General features: G+C 43.8%; 2 protein-coding genes across 2 annotated transcripts in view; both read left to right on the top strand.

Annotated features, from left to right (window-relative positions):
- LOC121002302 (ATP-binding cassette sub-family B member 5-like) overlaps positions 1-25,826 on the top strand; it is a 1,125,761-nt gene that overhangs the window by 532,801 nt on the left and 567,134 nt on the right. The window lies entirely within an intron of this gene.
- The window catches only part of LOC121002303 (ATP-binding cassette sub-family B member 5-like), a 202,694-nt gene that overhangs the window by 19,541 nt on the left and 157,327 nt on the right, over positions 1-25,826 (top strand). The window contains exons 2-3 of the mRNA XM_040433703.1: positions 15,847-15,968; positions 18,921-18,981. Coding sequence (XP_040289637.1) covers positions 15,847-15,968; positions 18,921-18,981 — 183 coding nt within the window. The remainder of the gene's footprint in view (positions 1-15,846; positions 15,969-18,920; positions 18,982-25,826) is intronic.

Genomic DNA, 25,826 nt, shown 5'->3' on the forward strand with positions numbered 1-25,826 from the left:
AGCTTGAAATAAAGCGGCCAACCCCTTTAAATCTAAAGTTTCCTAAGGAGGTTCACCATTTGAATATATAAGAAATTCTGCTACCAAACTGTATTTTCCTTTCTCTGTCTTTGTAATAGTGCCAGCTTTGAGCTGAGCATCATTGTAGGCAAACAACTTACTAGCTTGCCTCATATTTATTTTTAGATGTATTAGTGATCTTGCAGAGGGCATCTAAGGTAACATTTTAGGCAGCAGACACTTATGCGGACAGTGTTATATTACAGGAGGCGTTGGAGACACGGAAGGCTTGAAGCAAAGCAAATGAGGTTTATGATATTATGCATGTGGAAAGGGGAAAAAAAAGTCACATAATAAATAGAAACACATTAAGTAAACCCAACATGGAAACAGACTTAGTGTACTTTCACACTAGCGTTATTCTTTCCCGGTATTGAAATCCGGTAAAGGGTCTCAATACTGGAAAAAAACGCATCAGTTTTGTCCTAATGCATTCTAAATGGAAAGCAATCCGTTCAGTATGCATCAGGATGTCTTCCGTTCCGTCCCTTTTACGGTATTTGACCGGACAAAATACTGCAGCATGCTGTGGTATTTTTTCCGACCGAAATCCCGGAACAATACCGCACTTGCCGACACTCATTTCCATAGAGATGTAATAATGCCGGATCCAGTACCAAGTGTTCCAGAAATTGCTGCATTGCCGGAACCGGTTTCTCGGTCTGCGCATGCGCCGGGATATAGGAGGAGCTGGTTTTCGCCTTTGATCTTTGAAAAAAAATTAAATACAGGATCCGTTATTCCAGATGATACGGGATGAAGCGGATCCGGAAAAAAAGGCTGTCAGTTTGCATACTGTTTGCCGGATCCAACAGGCAGTTCTGTTGCAGGTACTGCCTGCTGGATTCAAACAACGCTAGTGTGAAAGTAGCCTTAGGGTATTACTGGACAGCAGAATGAACTCTTGCAACCAGTGTCAGGCAGTCTTTAGGTAATGTTGCATCATAGATACGCATCATGAGAACATAGTTTCAAATCTATAAAAATCTGGAGTACACATAGAATATTGTGAAAAGTGCTGTAAAAAGAGACACAGTTTAGCTTGAGCAGGTTGAGAGCAGGTAACCAAAGTAATAAATAAAAATCGGTATTTCCCAGAATATACTGTAGTTTCCAGGGGTGACATAATTGTTTTCTGACCCTGGACTGGTCACTTATTATTGCAACCAAGCCAGTTTAACCCCTATGTTTTGACATCAGCCTATGCCCACCACTGTCCAACTTCTCTGGGTGGGTACTGCCACTTTTCTACTCACTCTGCTGCTTGTTCTGTTCCAGAAATATGGACCTGCTGGTCCTCCTCTGCATCCCAGCGATGGGCCTGGCCTCTGGAGTTCTTCACGCCCCTTTCTGGCAGGCTTCAGCCTGCTACTTGCTGGTAAAGGCATCTCCTTCTTGCCTATAGGGTGCATGAATGTTCTCTCTGGCTCTTAAAGGGCCAGCACATGCATGCCCTAACTCTTCCCCAGCCTATGGCTTCCACTTTTTAGTACTTTAGGCACCTTTTCCTGTGGGAAGGTTATCAAGCAATATGTTAAACTCACTTAATAGTTTTTGTAAAGGTGTACTGTTCCATTTGTCTACCCATGTACTGACTTCTGCCTGATTCCTGACTCCGATTTTCCACTGTCTGACCCAACCTGTGCCTAATTACTGTACGGACCCTTCGCCACCTGCCCTGAATTTTGGACTGTTTCATGTATCCACATGTACTCTACCTTCCCTGACCTTGGCCTCTTATTGACTATGAGTTTTGCAGAGGTAGCATCCTGGTATGTTTCTTTGCAGCATCCCTTTATAGGGGTTAAAGGATGAAAACCAAGGATAACACCCTTAAGTTTAACCCCAAATTAGATCGGTTGGCTCACACAGTGGTTCCACATTCACTGCCATAACACCCTGTAATAAGTATAAGTAAAATGAGATCTGAATCTTGAAGAGCTTTACTAACTTGTACTACCTGAAATGTGACTGGGGCACAGAAAGACAAACAGAAGAAACCCTTACAGAAAAAGAAAAAGTTCCATAAAAGTGCTGAATAACACTGAGGTGGCACTAGGTTGGCACGGCTCTCCAGAGCTCACTTTTAACTCCTGCTTATGGATGAAATGGCCTGCTGTTTTTTTCTCAAGGTCAACAGTCTTTCTACTTTACTCATCTCTCCAGGGGAGTGGTGAGGCAATGACAAACTCAGCTAAAATTCCTAAACTCTCAGTTCTACTCAGTAGTGTAGGGTTAGAGCCTATCATGCTAATGCCCTGCCACAGATTTCCCTGGTGGGAAGCAAATACTTTAAAAGCAGGAGGGGATTGACCATTGACTTTACATTGAGATATATTGGTGGGCCAGTCAGGTCAGGACGTGATGAGGCCAGCTGCCCTGTGTGTCATTGAAGACACATAAGGCAGAATATTATGTGATATCACTAGTACTTCCTCCACAATCTCTGCCTGATAGCATAACATTCCTCCTATTGGTTAAATAGTTTGCATTTAAGGTGATATGTATTATTCTAGGGATATATGTGTAGTCATAGTGCTCTACATATCACTACAGAACTATATACACTCACCTAAAAAATTATTAAGAACACCATACTAATACGGTGTTGGACCCCCTTTTGCCTTCAGAACTGCCTTAATTCTATGTGGCATTGATTCAACAAGGTGCTGATAGCATTCTTTAGAAATGTTGGCCCATATTGATAGTATAGCATCTTGCAGTTGATGGAGATTTGAGGGATGCACATCCAGGGAACGAAGCTCCCGTTCCACCACATCACAAAGATGCTCTATTGGGTTGAGATCTGGTGACTGTGATCTGGGGCCATTTTAGTACAGTGAACTCCTTGTCATGTTCAAGAAACCAATTTGAAATGATTCGAGCTTTGTGCCATGGTGCATTATCCTGCTGGAAGTAGCCATCAGAGGATGGGTACATGGTGGTCATGAAGGGATGGACATGGTCAGAAACAATGCTCAGGTAGCCAGTGGAATTTAAACGATGCCCAATTGGCACTAAGGGGCCTAAAGTGTGCCCATAAAACACCCCCCACACCATTACACCACCACCACCAGCCTGCACAGTGGTAACAAGGCATGATGGATACATGTTCTCATTCTGTTTACGCCAAATTCAGACTCTACCATTTGAATGTCTCAATAGAAATCGAGACTCATCAGACCAGGCAACATTTTTTAAGTCTTCAACAGTCCAATTTTGGTGAGCTCGTGCAAATTGTAGCCTCTTTTTCCTATTTGTAGTGGAGATGAGTGGTACCCGGTGGGGTCTTCTGCTGTTGTAGCCAATCCGCCTCAAGGTTGTGCGTGTTGTGGCTTCACAAATGCTTTGCTGCATACCTCGGTTGTAACGAGTGGTTATTTCAGTCAACGTTGCTCTTCTATCAGCTTGAATCAGTCGGCCCATTCTCCTTTGACCTCTAGCGTCCACAAGGCATTTTCGCCCACAGGACTGGGCATACTGGATGTTTTTTCCTTTTCACACCATTCTTTGTAAACCCTAGAAATGGTTGTGCGTGAAAATCCCAGTAACTGAGCAGATTGTGAAATACTCAGACCGCCCGTCTGGCACCAACAACCATGCCACGCTCAAAATTGCTTAAATCACCTTTCTTTCCCATTCTGACATTCAGTTTGGAGTTCAGGAGATTGTCTTGACCAGGACCACACCCCTAAATGCATTGAAGCAACTGCCATGTGATTGGTTGACTAGATAATTGCATTAATGAGAAATAGAACAGGTGTTCCTAATAATTCTTTAGGTGAGTGTATATATATATATATATATATATATATATATATATATACATACACTGCTCAAAAAAATAAAGGGAACACTTAAACAACACAATGTAACTCCAAGTCAATCTCACTTCTGTGAAATCAAACTGTCCACTTAGGAAGCAACACTGAGTGACAATCAATTTCACATGCTGTTGTGCAAATGGGATAGACAACAGGTGGAAATTATAGGCAATTAGCAAGACACCCCCAATAAAGGAGTGGTTCTGCAGGTGGTGACCACAGATCACTTCTCAGTTCCTATGCTTCCTGGCTGATGTTTTGGTCACTTTTGAATGCTGCCGGTGCTTTCACTCTAGTGGTAGCATGAGACGGAGTCTACAACCCACACAAGTGGCTCAGGTAGTGCAGCTTATCCAGGATGGCACATCAATGCGAGCTGTGGCAAGAAGGTTTGCTGTGTCTGTCAGCGTTGGGTCCAGAGCATGGAGGCGCTACCAGGAGACAGGCCAGTACATCAGGAGACGTGGAGGAGGCCGTAGGAGGGCAACAACCCAGCAGCAGGACCGCTACCTCCGCCTTTGTGCAAGGAGGAACAGGAGGAGCACTGCCAGAGCCCTGCAAAATGACCTCCAGCAGGCCACAAATGTGCATGTGTCTGCTCAAACGGTCAGAAACAGACTCCATGAGGGTGATATGAGGGCCCGACGTCCACAGGTGGGGGTTGTGCTTACAGCCCAACACCGTGCAGGACATTTGGCATTTTCCAGAAAACACTAATATTGGCAAATTCGCCACTGGCGCCCTGTGCTCTTCACAGATGAAAGCAGGTTCACACTGAGCACATGTGACAGACGTGACAGAGTCTTATGACGCCGTGGAGAACGTTCTGCTGCCTGCAACATCCTCCAGCATGACCGGTTTGGCATTGGGTCAGTAATGGTGTGGGGTGGCATTTCTTTGGAGGGCAGCACAGCCCTCCATGTGCTCGCCAGAGGTAGCCTGACTGCCATTAGGTACCGAGATGAGATCCTCAGACCCCTTGTGAGACCATATGCTGGTGCGGTTGGCCCTGGGTTCCTCCTAATGCAAGACAATGCTAGACCTCATGTGGCTGGAGTGTGTCAGCAGTTCCTGCAAGACGAAGGCATTGATGCTATGGACTGGCCCGCCCGTTCCCCAGACCTGAATCCAATTGAGCACATCAGGGACATCATGTCTCGCTCTATCCACCAACGTCACGTTGCACCACAGACTGTCCAGGAGTTGGCAGATGCTTTAGTCCAGGTCTGGGAAGAGATCCCTCAGGAGACCGTCCGCCACGGCATCAGGAGCATGCACAGGTGTTGTAGGGAGGTCATACAGGCACGTGGAGGCCACACACACTACTGAGCCTCATTTTGACTTGTTTTAAGGACATTACATCAAAGTTGGATCAGCCTGTAGTGTGTTTTTCCACTTTAGTTTTGAGGGTGACTCCAAATCCAGACCTCCATGGGTTGAAAAATTTGATTTCCATTTTTTAATTTTTGTGTGATTTTGTTGTCAGCACATTCAACTATGTAAAGAACAAAGTATTTCAGAAGAATATTTAATTAATTGAGATCTAGGATGTGTTATTTTTGTGTTCCCTTTATTTTTTTGAGCAGTGTATATATTGTAAGGGATCGTCTCTTTTCAGGGGGTCACACTCACAGATATCCTCGCAGACACGAATATAATGTCCAAACTCTTGCTTTATTTCAGACACTTTAGCAAAGCACAGGTTAAGAAGTCGCAGCTTCAACTTATCACGTATGACATCCACACAAAATAACAAACGCTTGCCCGGCTAGGCTCTAACTAAACACAAGTGTATCCCTGACTCACCTAGAGAGCCCTGTTCACACATGGAACACAAATGCGGCTTTCCTCAGCTATTCAGTTCAGCAACCTCCAGGCTGTGACACTTCAATACCTTTTGGGGGATTGTGGCCCAGTAGTCCTCCCGACTCTGGCCTCGTGATCCTTGTTTCACAGGCGTCACCGTGTCCCCCAAAGTTCAGGCTATCGCCTAGCCTCGTGGCTCCTCGGCCTACCCGGCTAAGACCACTCACACAGAGCCTCACCAGGACTCTGCTTCACAAGACACTCCAGAGTCAGACACACCCAAGATCCAGTAGCAGGATTAAATAGGATCCCTGGACATGAGCATGCCTCAAGTCCCGGACTGGAACCTGGGGAAACAAGACCTCAATGTTCACATTGCCACATATACCCCCCCCCTCTGTTCAAACCTGTGGGGGTGAACACATGTACCAACTGGATGCTCGTGACAGGGCATCCGCATTATACTGCCATCTTCCGACTCAACGTTCCCCCTGGAAGAGATGGCCAGCGTCACATGCTTCCCTTTATTTTGCCAGACCCAGGCCATCAGAGCTTGGTTTGTCATAAACACTGCCTTCCTACCTAGACTACAGTGTCTAAGGGCCTCCTCCGTCTCCTCTTCGCTGGAGAACTTAGCTTTCTGGCTTGCTTCTTTTTTAGACTTCTTCTTAGCCCAACAACCTTTAACTTCTGCAACCTTTACATCCGCGTTTTTCATGGGGAGCTCCCGCCTCCTCTTATTGTTGGAGATCCGGCTGGTCAGTTTTAAACCACCCTTCAGCCGCTCTAATGTCACCTGGTGTTCCCACTCACTTTGTTTCTTTATTCTATCACCAGATAGCACTTCTCTTTTTTCTTTAGTCCCCACAGGGGTTACCTCAGGTTTGGCTTCAGTATCAGAGTCTTCTGCTTCTTCCACATCAGCCCCATCAACTGGTTCAGCAGATACATCTTCTATCTTCTTCTCTGCCTCGGCCAGCACCACGGCGCCACCATCTCCACTCCCATTCTTAACAGGCTCTGACTTCTTGGCACCTTCCAGAGGATCTTCCTCTTCCGGTTTCTCATTTTCTTCCACCTGCTGTGCAGGAGAACGCTTAGGCTTCTCCAACTCATAGATGGCATCTTTTGAGCTCATGAGAGCTTCCATCTCTGCTCTGAGTTGCTTGTTCAGCCTCTCTAATTCATTTCGCTCCTCAAGCACTTCTTCAAGGGCTAGGTACCAGTTCTGCGGGCGTTACGTGACCGACCGCAGAAGTGTTTCTACCCCACAAATCACGGAACAACCTTCTCTCATGTATGGGCAAATTTACGGCAGCAAGTCTATCAGTCCCAGCTGTCACTATAGCCTCACACTCAGTGAGAACTACCTGACAGTCCTCATTAACCACATGTCTGTCCAGCATATTTATAACTTTATTTATCTCAGGTTTCCATATTGTGCTACTTCTTACCCGGGCCATCATAGGGTCTCTAATTTTCTCCACCCCATGCCTAGCCTTGGTCACGGGCATTTTGGGCAACACAACAACCTTCTCCCCCGCCAAGTCCTGCAAGGGAACAACCGCAACAGGCTTACCCGCCTGTTCAGACCCTGCGTTCTCTCCAATGTCACACACTTCCGAGCCCTTAGCAACAGCCTCGCAGATCCTCGGCACATCCTCTCTAGGACTCTGTCTCCACTGGTAGGGAACACTCGACCTCCTGAGAGCTGAACCGCTCTCCCCCTCTTTATCTTCCGACGGTTGACCGTGGCAACGGCATATCTTTGCTTTTCCCCCAATAGTCCCGGCACACCACCAACCTCTTGGAACTTTGTACAGGGTCCATACAGTGTTGAGAACCCATTTCTCAAGGCCAGCTGCAACTGTGCCTCCATAGCCTCTCGCTCTGCATCAAATTTCGCCAATTCATTTTTAGTGTAGCCAATTGCTATGGCCATTTCTTCTGCCCGCTGTATGCGCCAGCACCGCCGGATGTACTCTTCCTCGAGACCCATGGTAGCAGGAAAAACTTTCAGCCACAAGTCCACTTTTGCTGGGCTACTGGCCCTTTAATTCACGGCAGTTTTACTTGCACCACAGCAAAATAGTCCACACTCTTATGAGCAACACCTGCTACACTGGACAAAAAAAAAAAAGCTTCCGGCCCTTTAACTCCCCACACGGCAAAAAAAACAACTGCTTTTAGCAGCACCTGCAGTCTCAGCGTTGCCCCTAGCAACCGAGCGTTGCCCTTCTCTCATGGACAACTTGCCCGCATCCGACACCAATTGTAAGGGATCGTCTCTTTTCAGGGGGTCACACTCACAGATATCTTCGCAGACACGATTATAATGTCCAAACTCTTGCTTTATTTCAGACACTTTAGCAAAGCACAGGTTAAGAAGTCGCAGGTTCAACTTATCACGTGTGACATCCACACAAAATAACAAACGCTTGCCCGGCTAGGCTCTAACTAAACACAAGTGTGTCCCTGACTCACCTAGAGAGCCCTGTTCACACATGGAACACAAATGCGGCTTTCCTCAGCCATTCAGCCCAGCAACCTCCAGGCTGTGACACTTCAATACCTTTTGGAGGATTGTGGCCCAGTAGTCCTCCCGACTCTGGCCTCGTGATCCTTGTTTCACAGGCGTCACCGCATCCTCCAAAGTTCAGGCTATCGCCTAGCCTCGTGGCCCCTCAGCCCACCCGGCTAAGACCACTCACACAGAGCCTCACCAGGACTCTGCTTCACAAGACACTCCAGAGTGAGACACATTCAAGATCCAGTAGCAGGATTAAATAGGATCCCTGGACATGAGCATGCCTCAAGTCCCGGACTGGAACCTGGGGAAACAACACCTCAATGTTCACATTGCCACAATATATATATATATATACACACACATATTCGGCAACCGAGCCGCAGGGGCAATATGTGAGTTATGGTGAGCTGATGGGGGTAGTAGTAGTTTTACTCACAGTTCTGTAGAGCTCCCTGGGTAGGCGTGCAGTGAATGGAAGGCTAGCACTAGTTTCTTCGGGGCACACTCTGTTGTCCAGGGATTCCCGCCAGATGGTGCTAGATGGTTGAGGTGCCCTTGGTGGAATGGTTTAAGGTGCCGTGGAGGCAGGGTCCCTGTTGTTTGTGACGCCAGCACCGAAAGTATGAGGAGTCAATACTTGTAAACAACGGAACTTTTACTTGATCAATTGTCTCAAGGTAGTCAGCACAGTTCATCTATATAGCAAAAGTAATAATCCAAATATTGGCTCAGCTGTAATCCCTGTAACAGGCTTGGCAAAAGTAGCTTGCAGAGTTTACTTCTTATATCTGTCTATACTATGTCCACACTCTAGCAGCCAGGTACTGGATATAATAACTTGTAATTAGCAACCCACAGAGCGGTCCTCCTAACGGCAGGCATGAATCCTCTGCTCCATTGTATGTGGTAATGGACAACCTTGCGCCTAGTCGTCCGGCTGAGTCTATTTGCTTTTAGGCTTCTCCCAGTCACTGGTGCTGTGGAGTCCATAGGCTGATGCTGCTCCTATCCACTAGACTTTCTGTATATCCATAATTCACTCTGGTCTGTGCTAGGTAGCTGTAAGTAGGTTCTTCACACTCCCTCAGCTTGGCCAGGGCCAATGGTAGCTACATACTGGACTTATCCTTTTCTGCTCCTCACTCCTCCACTAACTTCCTCCCTTCTCCCTCTGCCTTGACACACCCTAAGATATATATATATATATATATACAGTACAGACCAAAAGTTTGGACACACCTTCTCATTCAAAGAGTTTTCTTTATTTTCATGACTATGAAGGCATCAAAACTATGAATTAACACATGTGGAATTATATACATAACAAACAAGTGTGAAACAACTGAAAATATGTCATATTCTAGGCTCTTCAAAGTAGCCACCTTTTGCTTTGATTACTGCTTTGCACACTCTTTGCATTCTCTTGATGAGCTTCAAGAGGTAGTCACCTGAAATGGTCTTCCAACAGTCTTGAAGGAGTTCCCAGAGATGCTTAGCACTTGTTGGCCCTTTTGCCTTCACTCTGCGGTCCAGCTCACCCCAAACCATCTCGATTGGGTTCAGGTCCGGTGACTGTGGAGGCCAGGTCATCTGGCGCAGCACCCCATCACTCTCCTTCATGGTCAGATAGCCCTTACTTTCAAAGTTTTCCCAATTTTTCAGCTGACTGACTGACCTTCATTTCTTAAAGTAATGATGGCCACTCGTTTTTCTTTACTTAACTGCTTTTTTCTTGCCATAATACAAATTCTAACAGTCTATTCAGTAGGACTATCAGCTGTGTATCCACCTGACTTCTCCTCAATGCAACTGATGGTCCCAACGCCATTTATAAGGCAAGAAATCCCACTTATTAAACCTGACAGGGCACACCTGTGAAGTGAAAACCATTTCAGGGGACTACCTCTTGAAGCTCATCAAGAGAATGCCAAGAGTGTGCAAAGCAGTAATCAAAGCAAATGGTGGCTACTTTGAAGAACCTTAAATATGACATATTTTCAGTTGTTTCACATTTGTTTGTTATGTATATAATTCCACATGTGTTAATTCATAGTTTTGATGCCTTCAGTGTGAATCTACAATTTTCATAGTCATGAAAATAAGGAAATCTCCTTGAATGAGAAGGTGTGTCCAAACTTTTGGTCTGTACTGTATATATACACTCACCTAAAGAATTATTAGGAACACCATACTAATACGGTGTTGGACCCCCTATTGCCTTCAGAACTGCCTTAATTCTACGTGGCATTGATTCCACAAGGTGCTGATAGCATTCTTTAGAAATGTTGGCCCATATTGATAGGATAGCATCTTGCAGTTGATGGAGATTTGAGGGATGCACATCCAGGGCACGAAGCTCCCGTTCCACCACATCCAAAAGATGCTCTATTGGGTTGAGATCTGGTGACTGTGGGGGCCATTTTAGTACAGTGAACTCCTTGTCATGTTCAAGAAACCAATTTGAAATGATTCGAGCTTTGTGACATGGTGCATTATCCTGCTGGAAGTAGCCATCAGAGGATGGATACATGTTCTCATTCTGTTTACGCCAAATTCGGACTCTACCATTTGAATGTCTCAACAGAAATCGAGACTCATCAGACCAGGCAACATTTTTCCAGTCTTCAACAGTCCAATTTTGGTGAGCTCGTGCAAATTGTAGCCTCTTTTTCCTATTTGTAGTGGAGATGAGTGGTACCCGGTGGGGTCTTCTGCTGTTGTAGCCCATCCGCCTCAAGGTTGTGCGTGTTGTGGCTTCACAAATGCTTTGCTGCATACCTCGGTTGTAACGAGTGGTTATTTCAGTCAACGTTGCTCTTCTATCAGCTTGAATCAGTCGGCCCATTCTCCTCTGACCTCTAGCATCCACAAGGCCCGTCTGGCACCAACAACCATGCCACGCTCAAAATTGCTTAAATCACCTTTCTTTCAAATTCTGACATTCAGTTTGGAGTTCAGGAGATTGTCTTGACCAGGACCACACCCCTAAATGCATTGAAGCAACTGCCATGTGATTGGTTGACTAGATAATTGCATTAATGAGAAATAGAACAGGTGTTCCTAATAATTCTTTAGGTGAGTGTATATATATATATATATATATATGCTGCCAGCACCACCTAGGGGCAAAGAGATGTAATGACATGCTCATCTAAAACAGCCTGTCATAAAGAATTACAGCTATATACAGAAATACATTAATATGCATACTACAAATCAAAATCACAGAAATATCGTTGCAAATATGGGGGAACTGCTCAAACCCCCAAACACTGTAGCGTGTTTTTCATTGGGGGAGCAGTCCCACCACATGTGGACTGCAGCAAACGACTGTCCCCAGCAAAAAAATGCATACAATGGAGGATGTCGGCACGGTCCACATGCACCACAAAGGCATCCTACACAAACCAAAGCATTGTGCGGATGAAAATATAATCATATAAATCACAGAAAAAAATGCACCAAACGGATATGACACTGACTATACTGGCTAGTCATAAATGCAGATATTAAAAGCTGAGACTTTTGCCAATATATTCCTGTCAGGAAAATATCAGAGCCCATCATGCACCACGTCACGGTCACTCAGCATGGCAAGGGGTCCTACCACTACGCTAACTATGGTGTGAACAAGGTCTGAAGGTGATGAAATCCATCTCACAGCCAAGCTTCCACACAACCGCCTAGCAGGACAACTAGTGCAATGTGAACAAAGCCAGACTGTAAGCCACACCGATATCAGACCATTGGGACTGCTCCCCCAATGAAAAACACGCTACAGTGTTTGGGGTTTGAGCAGTTCCCCCATATTTGCCACGATATTTCTGTGATTTTGTTTTGTTTTATATGTAGTGTATGTGCTTTTACCTGGCATTTAAACACTCCTTTGCACCTGGTAACTTCCATCACATGGTCTGATATGGGTGTGGCTTACAGTCTGGCTTTGTTCACATTGCACTAGTTGTCCTGCTAGGCGGTTGTGTGGAGGCTTGGCTGTGAGCTGGATTTCATCACCTTCAGACCTTGTTCACACCATAGTTAGCGTAGTGGTAGGACCCCTTGCCATGCTGAGTGACCGTGACTTGGTGCATGATGGGCTCCGATATTTTCCTGACAGGAATATATTGGCAAAAGTCTCAGCTTTTAATATCTGCATTTATGAGTAGCTAGTATAGTCAGTGTCATATCCGTTTGGTGCATTTTTTTCTGTGATTTATATGCATACTACAAATACCCAAAATTATACAGGGCCCCATGAGTGGGACACTGTGTATATATATATATATATATATATATATACAGTACAGACCAAAAGTTTGGACACACCTTCTTATTCAAAGAGTTTTCTTTATTTTCATGACTATGAAGGCATCAAAACTATGAATTAACACTTGTGGAATTATATACATAACAAACAAGTGTGAAACAACTGAAAATATGTCATATTCTAGGTTCTTCAAAGTAGCCACCTTTTGCTTTGATTACTGCTTTACACACTCTTGCCATTCTCTTGATGAGCTTCAAGAGGTAGTCCCCTGAAATGGTCTTCCAACAGTCTTGAAGGAGTTCCCAGAGATGCTTAGCACTTGTTGGCCCTTTTGCCTTCACTCTGCGGTCCAGCTCACCCCAAACCATCTCGATTGGGTTCAGGTCCGGTGACTGTGGAGGCCAGGTCATCTGGCGCAGCACCCCATCACTCTCCTTCATGGTCAAATAGCCCTTACTTTCAAAGTTTTCCCAATTTTTCGGCTGACTGACTGACCTTCATTTCTTAAAGTAATGATGGCCACTCGTTTTCTCTTTACTTAGCTGCTTTTTTCTTGCCATAATACAAATTCTATCAGTCTATTCAGTAGGACTATCAGCTGTGTATCCACCTGACTTCTCAACGCCATTGATGGTCCCAACCCCATTTATAAGGCAAGAAATCCCACTTATTAAACCTGACAGGGCACACCTGTGAAGTGAAGACCATTTCAGGGGTCTACCTCTTGAAGCTCATCAAGAGAATGCCAAGAGTGTGCAAAGCAGTAATCAAAGCAAAAGGTGGCTACTTTGAAGAACCTAGAATATGACATATTTTCCGTTGTTTCACACTTGTTTGTTATGTATATAATTCCACATGTGTTAATTCATAGTTTTGATGCCTTCAGTGGGAATCTACAATTTTCATAGTCATGAAAATAAAGAAAACTCTTTGAATGAGAAGGTGTGTCCAAACTTTTGGTCTGTACTGTATATACACTCACCTAAAGAATTATTAGGAACACCTGTTCTATTTCTCATTAATGCAAGTATCTAGTCAACCAATCACATGGCAGTTGCTTCAATGCATTTAGGGGTGTGGTCCTGGTCAAGACAATATCCTGAACTTCAAACTGAATGTCAGAATGGGAAAGAAAGGTGATTTAAGCAATTTTGAGCGTGGCATGGTTGTTGGTGCCAGACGGGCCGGTCTGAGTATTTCACAATCTGCTCAGTTACTGGGATTTTCACGCACAACCATTTCTAGGGTTTACAAAGAATGGTGTGAAAAGGGAAAAACATCCAGTATGTGGCAGTCCTTTGGGCAAAAATGCCTTGTGGATGCTAGAGGTCAGAGGAGAATGGGCCGACTGATTCAAGCTGATAGAAGAGCAACGTTGACTGAAATAACCACTTGTTACAACCGAAGTATGCAGCAAAGCATTTGTGAAGCCACAACACGCACAACCTTGAGGCGGATGGGCTACAACAGCAGAAGACCCCACCGGGTACCACTCATCTCCACTACAAATAGGAAAAAGAGGCTACAATTTGCACGAGCTCACCAAAATTGGACTGTTGAAGACTGGAAAAATGTTGCCTGGTCTGATGAGTCTTGATTTCTGTTGAGACATTCAAATGGTAGAGTCCGAATTTGGCGTAAACAGAATGAGAACATGTATCCATCCTCTGATGGCTACTTCCAGCAGGATAATGCACCATGTCACAAAGCTCGAATCATTTCAAATTGGTTTCTTGAACATGACAAGGAGTTCACTGTACTAAAATGGCCCCCACAGTCACCAGATCTCAACCCAATAGAGCATCTTTTGGATGTGGTGGAACGGGAGCTTCGTGCCCTGGATGTGCATCCCTCAAATCTCCATCAACTGCAAGATGCTATCCTATCAATATGGGCCAACATTTCTAAAGATAAAGAATGCTATCAGCACCTTGTTGAATCAATGCCACGTAGAATTAAGGCAGTTCTGAAGGCAAAAGGGGGTCCAACACCGTATTAGTATGGTGTTCCTAATAATTCTTTAGGTGAGTGTATATAATTTTGGTCACCGTATTTCACTACAGGGCTCTATATATAGTTATAGTGCTCGATCCTTCTGCCACTCTAAGTTGCCAATCCACGCAGATTCGGCAGCAAATCCCCTTTGTGACTGAATCTGTGACAGATATACACCAAAATGTAGCATATAAAAGTAAAAGTAGCCCATAGTGTCTTTAGCCTTTAAGAACCAATGAACTTGAATTAATGTGATTTCAATAATCTCTTTTAATGATACTAAAATTATGGGATAATTTCTTAAATTTTTTATTTTTTTTACTACTGTCATGGCTTCTGCTTGACAGGTCAATTATTTGTTGGTGAGTCACTTGGAAGTCTTTAAGTATGATTCTACGTCTTGTTAAATCTTAACCCCAAATATGTTTTTCATTCTTTATTACATTCTGCTGTAATGGGACCCCCATCAAAACAAACAGCAATTAATGCTGATTTACTTTAAGAATGGTTATTTAACTATATTTTAAATATATTTGGCATAGACTCAGTGTTGTATATTTCCATCAGTTAAAGCCTTTAAACTATCTTTTAGCCTTTAAAAGGAGTGGCGGTGAACATCTGTGACCACCCCTGTATTCATACTTTTTGATTCAATAGATAGTTGATAAATGGTTGTCTTGGGATAACCCCTTTAAAGATGTTGTCCAGTGGTACAAAATTTTTATACAGGTGAATCTTGAAAAATTAGAATATCGTGCAAAAGTCCATTTATTTCAGTAATGCAAATTAAAAGGAATTGCATTAATGCAGCTTAAAATTAGAATTTTGTGAAAAGGTTCAATATTCTAGGCTCAAAGTGTCACACTCTAGTCAGCTAATTTATTCATACCCCCTGAGCAAAGGGTACCTCAAAATTGAGACTTTGGGGTTTCATAAGCTATAAGCCATAATCATCCAAATTATAACAAATAAAGGCTTGAAATATCTCGCTTTGCATGTAATGAATCTATCTCATATGTAACTTTCACCTTTTAAGTTGCATTACTGAAATAAATGAACTTTGCACGATATTCTAATTTTTCGAGTTTCACCTGTATATGGCTCAATTTAGGCAAAAAAAAAAGCTGCCATTCTGACAATTACTGGTCCACTGAGGCCCGCTCAGCCAGTCACTACTTTTTTTTTTTTTAACAAACCCTGAGCCATATGTAAAAAAAATAAAAAAAATGTAAAAAATAAAAAATGAATACCCCTGGACCACCTATTGATGCTTTTACTGGCATTAATATTTATTGTCCTGTGTTTGATATTACATGATGTTCTTATTGTGTATGATACCAACTACCGTATTTTTTGTTGTGCAGTGGTTTTCATGGTTGTCCAGCAGAGGCAAGAAAAGGAATCATGTCAAAGAAGCAGATGCCGAGATCAACAATATTCAGCCTACAACAGAATCTTTATTGGATGAAAGTCAAAAAGAAAATGTGTATGTATTATGGATTTATATTGTCTACATCTACTATAGCATTCAGGGTAGAACATTGACATCTCTAATTAAAAAAAAAATAGTCTTCAAAATCTAATAAGACCTAAAGAGCATCCAAACTTGACCATCTCCAAAATTGTTTGTAGGTAAATTATTTGCAATTCTCAGTAATCTGTTTTGCTCTGCTATGCTCATAAAAGGGAGGTTCTATGTTCTTATTATGATTTCATATGGTGCTTATCATCCTTGAACCTGTACAAAATACAAAGATTTTTTGTAGGCAGGGGCGTAGCCATAAGGGATTGCAGAGGCACTACCAGGCTCAGGAGCATGAGGGGGACCAAAGACCCTTGTGCCACATAAGAAAACACTGGTATTATAGAAAGTGCATGCTGGTCAAGTTACACCTCTGGCTGGAGGGATGGGGTTAGGTCAAGAATTTGGCATGGGGTTTGCTGTTTCAATTTTTGCCTCAGGCAGCACCAAGGCTATGTGCTTCGCTGCCCCTCATGGGCCCTAGTGCAAAAGTACAGCTAGGGACCCCACAAAGCACCGAAGAAAGGGGGTCCCAAGCTCTACTCTTGCACCAGGGCCCATGAGCCTTTAGCTACGTCCCTTTTTGTAGGACTTGGTCTTATCATCAATTTAAATTTTGGATTCTCTAGTCCAGTTCTGGACTTATCATAAGGCCTCCTGCACACGACCGTTGTGTGCACCCGTGGCCGTTGTGCCGTTTTCCATTTTTTTTCACGGACCCATTGACTTTCAATGGGTCCGTGGAAAAAACGGAAAATGCACCGTTTTGCAGCCGCATCCGAGATCCGTGTTTCCTGGCCGTGAAAAAAATATGACCTGTCCTATTTTTTTCACGGCCAACGGTTCACGGACCCATTCAAGTCAATGGGTCCGTGAAAGAACACGGATGCACACAAGATTGGCATCCGTGTCCGTGATCCGTGGCCGTAGGTTACTTTTTATACAGACGGATCCGAAGATCCGTCTGCATAAAAGCTTTTTCATAGCTGAGTTTTCACTTCGTGAAAACTCAGAACCGACAGTATATTCTAACACAGAGGCGTCCCCATGGTGATGGGGACGCTTCTAGTTAGAATACACTACAAACTGTGTACAAGACTGCCCCCTGCTGCCTCGCAGCACCCGATCTCTTACAGGGGGCCGTGATCAGCACAATTAACCCCTTCAGGTGCGGCACCTGAAGGGGTTAATTGTACTATCATATCCCCCTGTAAGAGATCAGGGCTGCCAGGCAGCAGGGGGCAGACCCTCCCCCCCTCCCCAGTTTGAATATCATTGGTGGCCAGTGCGGCCCCCCCCCCTCTATTGTAATAATAGGTTGGTGGCCAGTGCGGCCCCCCCCTCCCTCTATTGTAATAATTCGTTGGTGGCACAGTGTGCGCCCCCCATCGGCCCCCCTCCCTCTATAGCATTAACAACATTGGTGGCCAGTGTGCGGCCTCCCATTTCCCCCCCCCCCCATCATTGGTGGCAGCGGAGTTCCGATCGGAGTCCCAGTTTAATCGCTGGGGCTCCGATCGGTAACCATGGCAACCAGGACGCTACTACAGTCCTGGTTGCCATGGTTACTTAGCAATAGTACAATAGTAGAAGATTTATACTTACCTGCTGGTGGCTGCTGCGATGTTCGTGTCTGGCCGGGAGCTCCACCTACTGGTAAGTGACAGGTCTGTGCGGCGCATTGCTAAATGAACTGTCACTTACCAGAAGGAGGAGCTCCCGGCTGGACACAGACATCGCAGCTCCCAGGTAAGTATGAATCTTTTACTATTGTACTATTGCTAGTAACCCGCTGCCACCAATGATCGGGGGGGGGGATAGATGGGAGGCCGCACACTGGCCACCAATGTTGTTAATGCTATAGAGGGAGGGGGGGGCGATGGGGGCGCACACTGTGCCACCAACGATTTATTACACTAGAGGGAGGACGTTGTGCCACCAACGAATTATTACAATAGAGGGAGGACGGGGGGGGCGCACACTGTGCCACCAACAAATTATTACAATAGAGGGAGGAAGGGGGGGGGGCCGCACTGGCCACCAATCATATTCAAACTGGGGAGGGGGGGGGGGTCTGCCCCCTGCTGCCTGGCAGCCCTGATCTCTTACAAGGGGATATGATAGTACAATTAACCCCTTCAGGTGCGGCACCTGAGGGGTTAATTGTGCTGATCACGGCCCCCTGTAAGAGATCGGATGCTGCTAGGCAGCAGGGGGCAGTCATGTACACAGTTTGTAGTATATTCTAACTAGAAGCGTCCCCATCACCATGGGAACGCCTCTGTGTTAGAATATACTGTCGGAAATGAGGTTTCACGATCTAACTCATATCCGACAGTATATTCTAACATAGAGGCGTTCCCATGGTGATGGGGACGCTTCAAGTTAAAATATACCATCGGATTGGAGAAAACTCTGATCCGATTGTATAAAAGGGACTCCAGACTTTACATTGAAAGTCAATAGGGACGGATCCGTTTGAAATGGCACCATATTGTGTCAACGTCAAACGGATCCGTCCCCATTGACTTGCATTGTAATTCAGGATGGATCCGTTTGGCTCCGCATGGCCAGGCGGACACCAAAACGACTTTTTTTTCATGTCCGTGGATCCTCCAAAAATCAAGGAAGACCCACGGACGAAAAAACGGTCACGGATCACGGAAAAACGGGACTCGTTTTTGCGGACCGCAAAAAAATACGTTTGTGTGCAGGAGGCCTAAACCTGTCAAAGAAGCCAATCATTTTACATCAAATCAATTTCTTTTTTCAACATTTCAATTAAATAGGGCTGAGCTACAATACTGTTCACATGCCGTGGACAAGTTGGATGCTGTTTCTGGGGGAAAAACAGACCTATTTTTTCTATGTTAGACAACCACTTTAGTTAAATTTTTGTCCTCCTTTTGTTTAAAGGCAGGCAAATGGAAAAGAAGGGAAGAAAGTGAAAGCAAAGGCTGTTAGTCCAGTGAAAATTGTAAGTAAGCCATTTACAGAATACCTGTCAGTATAAGAATTGTATAGTAAGAAGCAGTGGTATGACACATGTGGCATTTGTATATTCATATAACTTTGTATTTGTTAGTTGTTTTTTGTTTGACATAAAGATGTTTTTAATATACTAATAGTATATCAATAGGTAACACAATAGAGATGAATTCCTGGACATATCCATGACAACCAAATCATTAGATGCATTGTTCACTTCTATACTTCTATAGTTAAAAATCTGGAAATAGTTTATAATGCAGTTAACTTACAAGTACCAGTGTGGCCCACACAGCAGCGCTGGCATCTGTTTTTGTGATGTGACAAATGACAATACTTTCCAGATGACGGGGTACTGTGGCTCCTTGCTGAACCTCCGTAACACCTGCTGGTTGTAAATCAGGGTCTACCTTGCAACTTATTTATTTAATATCCACAAGGAGTGTCATTAATATCCGTGTCCGTACAGACTAAGCATCCATAGTATCAGTCTCACTCTCAGGCTGAGGCAGATAGGAGAATGAGTACATGATTGCCATTAAGGGGAAGGTTGACCCTTACTCAGATGCACCAGAAGAAAAGATTATAAGGACCAACCACCCATCTGTACAGAACTTGTGCATACGTGCATCTGCCTTTCACTGTATCACATAAATAAGAATAATAGTCTATAATAAGGTCTAACACAATGGGGCAGATTTATCATAGAATAGTGGCGTACACCATATACAGTTTGCAACCTTTTCATGCCAGAAATCTGGTGTATGTTCATGATAAATCTGCTCCAATGTCTGCAAATCCACCCATAAAAAGAAGCTAGTGAGAATGAATCTGCTCCAAATTCAATTCCAATTTTGTTCTTTTCTATTTGACCTTTGGAAACCATAACTGGGTCAGATCCTGAAGCCATTTAAAGATCACCTTATACTTTGGGAAGCCAGTATAGCTCTGGGGAGAAGTATTCATGATCCAAGAGGGTCTACCCTTTCTCACTACACTAGTACACAGTTTTAACCTCAACAGATTTCCACAACAAATTTGAAAAATTTACGGTAATACGTGAAAAAGGGTGGCAAAGACTCTTTGAACCTCAGTAAAGCTTGACAGTCTGCATTTAACCACCAAGCTTGGCTTTCTGCATTCTATGTATGACAAAGATGCATCATATATCCAGGAAAATAGTCAAAGTTGACCCAAAGTTGATAAAGAAGTGCATGGTGAATAGGGCCAACTGCAGTTCCCTGCACAGCTAGGTCTCATTCTGCTGTAAATCTGCAAATTGCAGGTCCCCATCTACATTCGCCGAAAATGGCCACTGGCTTCTCTGATTAGCCTATACAATGGGAGGAATTTAACATGAGGAGAATATCAGAAGTCAGTTTTACTTGAGTCTGCGTTGGCATACTTTATGCCACATTTATCAAATGTCACATGTTGTTTGATAAAGTTGTCTTATGATTAAACCTAATAGTTTTATCCAGAAAAGCTACTCCAGTGTTCCTATTCCCCCTGGATCTCGGGAGTGAGATTGCGACTTTTCTTTACAAAAAAGTCCCAGTAATAAATCTGGATTTAAACTCATTAACATAGCAAACCACACAGAGTTTTCCACCCACATTTCAGAACTGGAGTGAGTGGTGTAAAAATGCAAAGAATCACGAAAGCCATATTTTGCAACTTTTTAAAGCCAGAGTGAATGTGTGATAAATCAGGGCAAATTGTGCTTTCTGTAGTCTGAGACATTTGCCCCTGCTCTTGGGTTGATAATGGAGGGGATTATGTCAGACTACCCTATGCACACTGTGCTTCAGTAGTCAGAGATACTCTCCTAGTCATCTATGTTGGTGAAACTGGTGGCTATGTTAGGTGAATGCAGATAGGACCTGGATTCATGGCAATAAAACAGAGGGCACTGGTTACTTTAAAGAGGACCTTTCATCAGAATCAATTATGTAAACTGAATATACATACATGGAGAGCGGCGCCCAGGGATCCCCCTGCACTTACTATTATCCCCGGGCGCCGCTCCGTTCTCCAGTTATAGGCTCCGGTAAAGTCATAGTTAGGCTCCACCCTAACTCTCAGCTCATAGCATGGCTAAGAGCTGAGCGCTGCGATTGGCCAGCGCTACAGCATAGGAGAAGGAGACCGCGGCAGGCTCAAATGGGTGGAGCCTAACTATGACTTTGCCGGAGCCTATAACCGGAGAACGGAGCGGCGCCCGGGGATAATAGTAAGTGCAGGGGGATCCCTGGGCGCCGCTCTCCATGTATGTATATTCAGTTTACATACTTGATTCTGATGAAAGGTCCTCTTTAAGTAAGAATTCCCTCTTTTATGTCAAGTTATTGTACAGAGTTGTTTTAAGACAGTAATAAAGCTAGCAGACCTGGGCTGGCCTTAGGTTACATGGTGCCCTGTGTGAGAAGACTTATTGCACCCCTCCACCCCTCACACACACATACACCTCTGAAATCATTATAGGAAAATAAATACACTGAATTAGTGCCATAAAATTTAAAATGTAACACATTTCTGATGAAAAGAATGCACAGCTAATGGTCCCAAAACCAGGACCACAACCCAATCCTGCGTCTGGAGGACCCACTCCTAGCTCAAGATTGGGACACCAAAGTGAATGGAAAGCAAACCACACATATGCGTCATACCTGCATTCCCACTTTTGAAAATAGCTAACTGCTGGCTAAGTCCCACAGCAGTAAACAGAGAGGACACAGTGATTGCCTAGTGGTATTGGTGCCTTACCAATTACATGAATACAACACCACAACCAAGCACAGTACATAAATACAGCATCAGAAGAAAGCTGATTACACAAATACAGCACTAGGATCAAGCTCATTACATAAATACAGCACAAGAACCAAGGTCATTAGATGAATACACTACCTGTCCAAAAAAAAAGTCGCCACCTGGATTTAACTAAGCAAATAGTTATGAGCCTCCTATTGGATAATTACTGCATGGGCGATTATCTTTCATCTGGCAATAAGTTATTTAACTCAACTGGTGCAATGAGTTGTTTTTTCATTTCTTAAACAACCATGTTGAAAGACACATCTTGTGGTCGTGGAAAAGATGTTAGTCTGTTTGAGAAGGGTCAAATCATTGGCATACATCAAGCAGAGAAAACATCTAAGGAGATTGCAGAAACTACTAAAATTGGGTTAAGAACTGTCCAACGCATTATAAAAAACTGGAAGGATAGTGGGGACCCATCATATTCAAGGAAGAAATGTGGCGGGAAAAAAATCCTGAATGATCGTGATTGGCGATCACTTAAACGTTTGGTGAAATCCAATCGAAGGAAAACAACAGTAGAACTCAGGGCTATGTTTAATAGGTAAAGTAAGAGCATTTCCACACGCACAATGCAAAGGGAACTCAAGGGATTGGGACTGAACAGCTGTGTAGCCATAAGAAAACCACTAATCAGTGAGGCGAACCAGGAAAAAAGGCTTCAGTTTGCTAGGAAACATAAAGATTGGACTCTGGAGCAATGGAAGAAGGTCATGTGGGCTGATGAGTCCAGATTTACCCTATTTAAGAGTGATGGGCGCATCAGGGTAAGAAGAGAGGCAGATGAAGTGATGCACCCATCATGCCTAGTGCCTACTGTACAAGGCTGTGGGGGCAGTGCTATGATCTGGGGTTGCAGTTGTTCAGGTCTAGGTTCAGCAACAGTATGTGCTCCAAGAATAAGGTCAGCGACTACCTGAACATACTGAATGACCAGGTTATTCCATCAATGGATTTTTTCTTCCCCGATGGCACGGGCATATTCCAAGATGACAATGCCAGGATTCATCGGGCTCAAATTGTGAAAGAGTGGTTCAGGGAGCATGATACATCATTTTCACACCTGGATTGGCCACCACAGAGTCCAGACCTTAACCCCATTGAGAATCTTTGGGATGTGCTGGAGAAGGATTTGTGCAGCATCAGACTTTACCAGCATCAATGCAAGATCTTGGTGAAAAATGTATACAACACTGGATGGAAATAAAGATTGTGACATTGCAGAAGCTTATCGAAACAATGCCACAGCGAATGCACAAGCTCATTACATAAATCAAGCCCATTACATAAATAAAGCACCAGAACCAAGTTAATTAAATAAATGCAGTACCATAACCAAGCCCAGTACATAAATACAGCATCAGAAGAAAGCTTATTAGGCTACTTTCACACTTGCGTTGTTCTTTTCCGGCATAGAGTTCCGTCACAGGGGCTCTATACCGGAAAATAACTGATCAGGTATATCCCCATGCATTCTGAATGGAGAGTAATCCGTTCAGTTTGCATCAGGATGTCTTCAGTTCAGTCGTTTTGACTGATCAGGCAAAAGAGAAAACCGTAGCATGCTACGGTTTTATCTCCGGCTAAAAAAACTGAAGACTTGCCTGAATGCCGGATCAGGCATTTTTTCCCATAGGAATGTATTAGTGCCGGATCCGGCATTCAGAATACCGGAACGCCGGATCCGTCCTTCCGGTATGCGCATGCACAGACTGAAAAAAAGGTGAAAAAATAAATGCCGGATCCGTTTTTGCCGGATGACACAGGAAAGACGGATCCGGCATTTCAATGCATTTTTTCGACTGATCAGGCATTTTTAAGACTGATCAGGATCCTGATCAGTCTTACTAATGCCATCAGTTAGCATACATTTTGCCTGATCCGGCAGGCAGTTCCGGCGACGGAACTGCTTGCCGGATCTCTCTGCCGCAAGTGTGAAAGTAGCCTTACACAAATACAGCACCAGTATCAAGCTCATTACATAAATACCTCACCAGAACAAAGCCCATTACATAGATACAGCACCAGAACCAAGGTCATTACATGAATACAGCACCAGAACCAAGCTCATTACATGAATACAGCATCAGAACCAAGCTCATTACATAAATAACACCACAACCAAGCTCATTACATAAACCAAGCCCATTACATAAATACAGCACCAGAACCAAGCTCAATAAATAAATGCATTACAATAAACAACTCCATTACATAAATGCAGCACCAGAACTAAGCCCAGTACATAAATACCGCATCAGAGCCAATCTCATTACATAAATACAGCACCAGAACCAAGTTCATTACATAACTACAGCACCAGAACTAAGCTCCTTATCTAAATACAGCATCAGAACCAAGCTCCTTACATAAATACAGCACTAGAACCAAGCTTCTTACCTAAATACAGCATCAGAACCAAGCTCAATAAATAAATACAGCACCAGAACCAAGCTCATTACATAAATACAGCACCAGTACAAAACACGGTATGTCTTGAACACGTATAAAGGTGTGCCTGGAGTTGCTTCACAAAAGAGAATGCTACCAACCATCATCACGCTGTCAACCATACAAGCGACTACAGCACTGATCAGACACAGTCAGTAGAAAAAGGGGTTTCTGATCAGGCGCAAAATCACAGGCTCCAATACGTCTCTTATGGATGAATCTTCTTTAATTACATAAAAGGTGAAGATGTATAGAACAACGCGTTTCGGGGCTCAAAATGTCCCCTTCATCAGGTTAACAGTAGTCACCTACTACTGTTAACCTGATGAAGGGGACATTTTGAGCCTTGAAACGCGTTGTTCTATACATCTTCACCTTTTATGTAATTAAAGAAGATTCATCCATAAGAGACGTATTGGAGCCTGTGATTTTGCGCCTGATCAGAAACCCCTTTTTCTACAAGCATCCTTTGGGGGATTGGGCATCCGATCCCAAAGATACCTCTTCTGCGGCTGCATTCACGGATCCGAAAGGTCTCTATATACATACATACCTACAATAGAGTTGTGTCTATTATTGCACAACCTAAAAAGGTGAGCACCTCTACTTGCTTAACAATTAAGTTTGTACTGAACATACTACCCTATTGTGCGCCCCCCACACCTTTTCTTTTTTCTCTACGTTCCCCTCCTGACCGAGGGGAACTCTAGATTCGCCCGTGGTTACCCAGACACAGTCAGTGGCAGAATAAACATTTACAGTATATTTGGTGACTTACAGGTGATGTCTCCCCTGGAGTTCTTCTCTTTCCTTTTTTTTCATTTGGTCAGACCACTATAGTTGGCTTCTCCAGGCCATGACTGTCTCCAGTTCTGCCACAAGTTCTGTGCCCATACAGTTAGGTCCATATAAATTTGGACAGAGACAACATTTTTCTAATTTTTGTTCTGTGCATTACCACAATGGATTTTGAACAAAACAATTCAGATGCAGTTGAAGTTCAGACTTTCAGCTTAAATTCATGTGGGTTGAACAAAATGATTGCATAAAAATGTGAGGAACTAAAGCCTTTTTTAAACTCAATCCCTTTATTTCAGGGGCTCAAAAGTAATTGGACAAATTAAATAATTGTAAATAAAATGCTAATTTCTAATACTTGGTTGAAAACCCTTTGGGGTTGTCAGAGGGGGGAGTGGACTGCGATGCGTCCAATGTTGAGGTGGGGAACGGAGGGAGGCCTGAGGATGATGATACTTGGGGGCTTTAGGATCAATTAATGAGTATAAGAATACTTACATGGAATGTTCGAGGTCTAGGGGACAAGGTAAAAAAACAGGCGGTATTAGACTTGATAAGGAGACATCTGCCAGCTATTGTTTGTCTGGTTGAAACTCATTTTTCACGGGAGAGGACACCCCGACTTGGGGGGAGCTGGGCTACACAGGTTTACAACTCCACATATACTACTTATTCAAGAGGAGTCATAGTATTGATTCACAAACAGATACATTTTTTATGTTTGGCCTCCTCTATGGATAAACAGGGGAGATATGTTTTTCTTCA

Source organism: Bufo bufo, chromosome 5, assembly GCF_905171765.1.
Source record: "Bufo bufo chromosome 5, aBufBuf1.1, whole genome shotgun sequence".
NCBI lineage: Eukaryota > Metazoa > Chordata > Amphibia > Anura > Bufonidae > Bufo > Bufo bufo.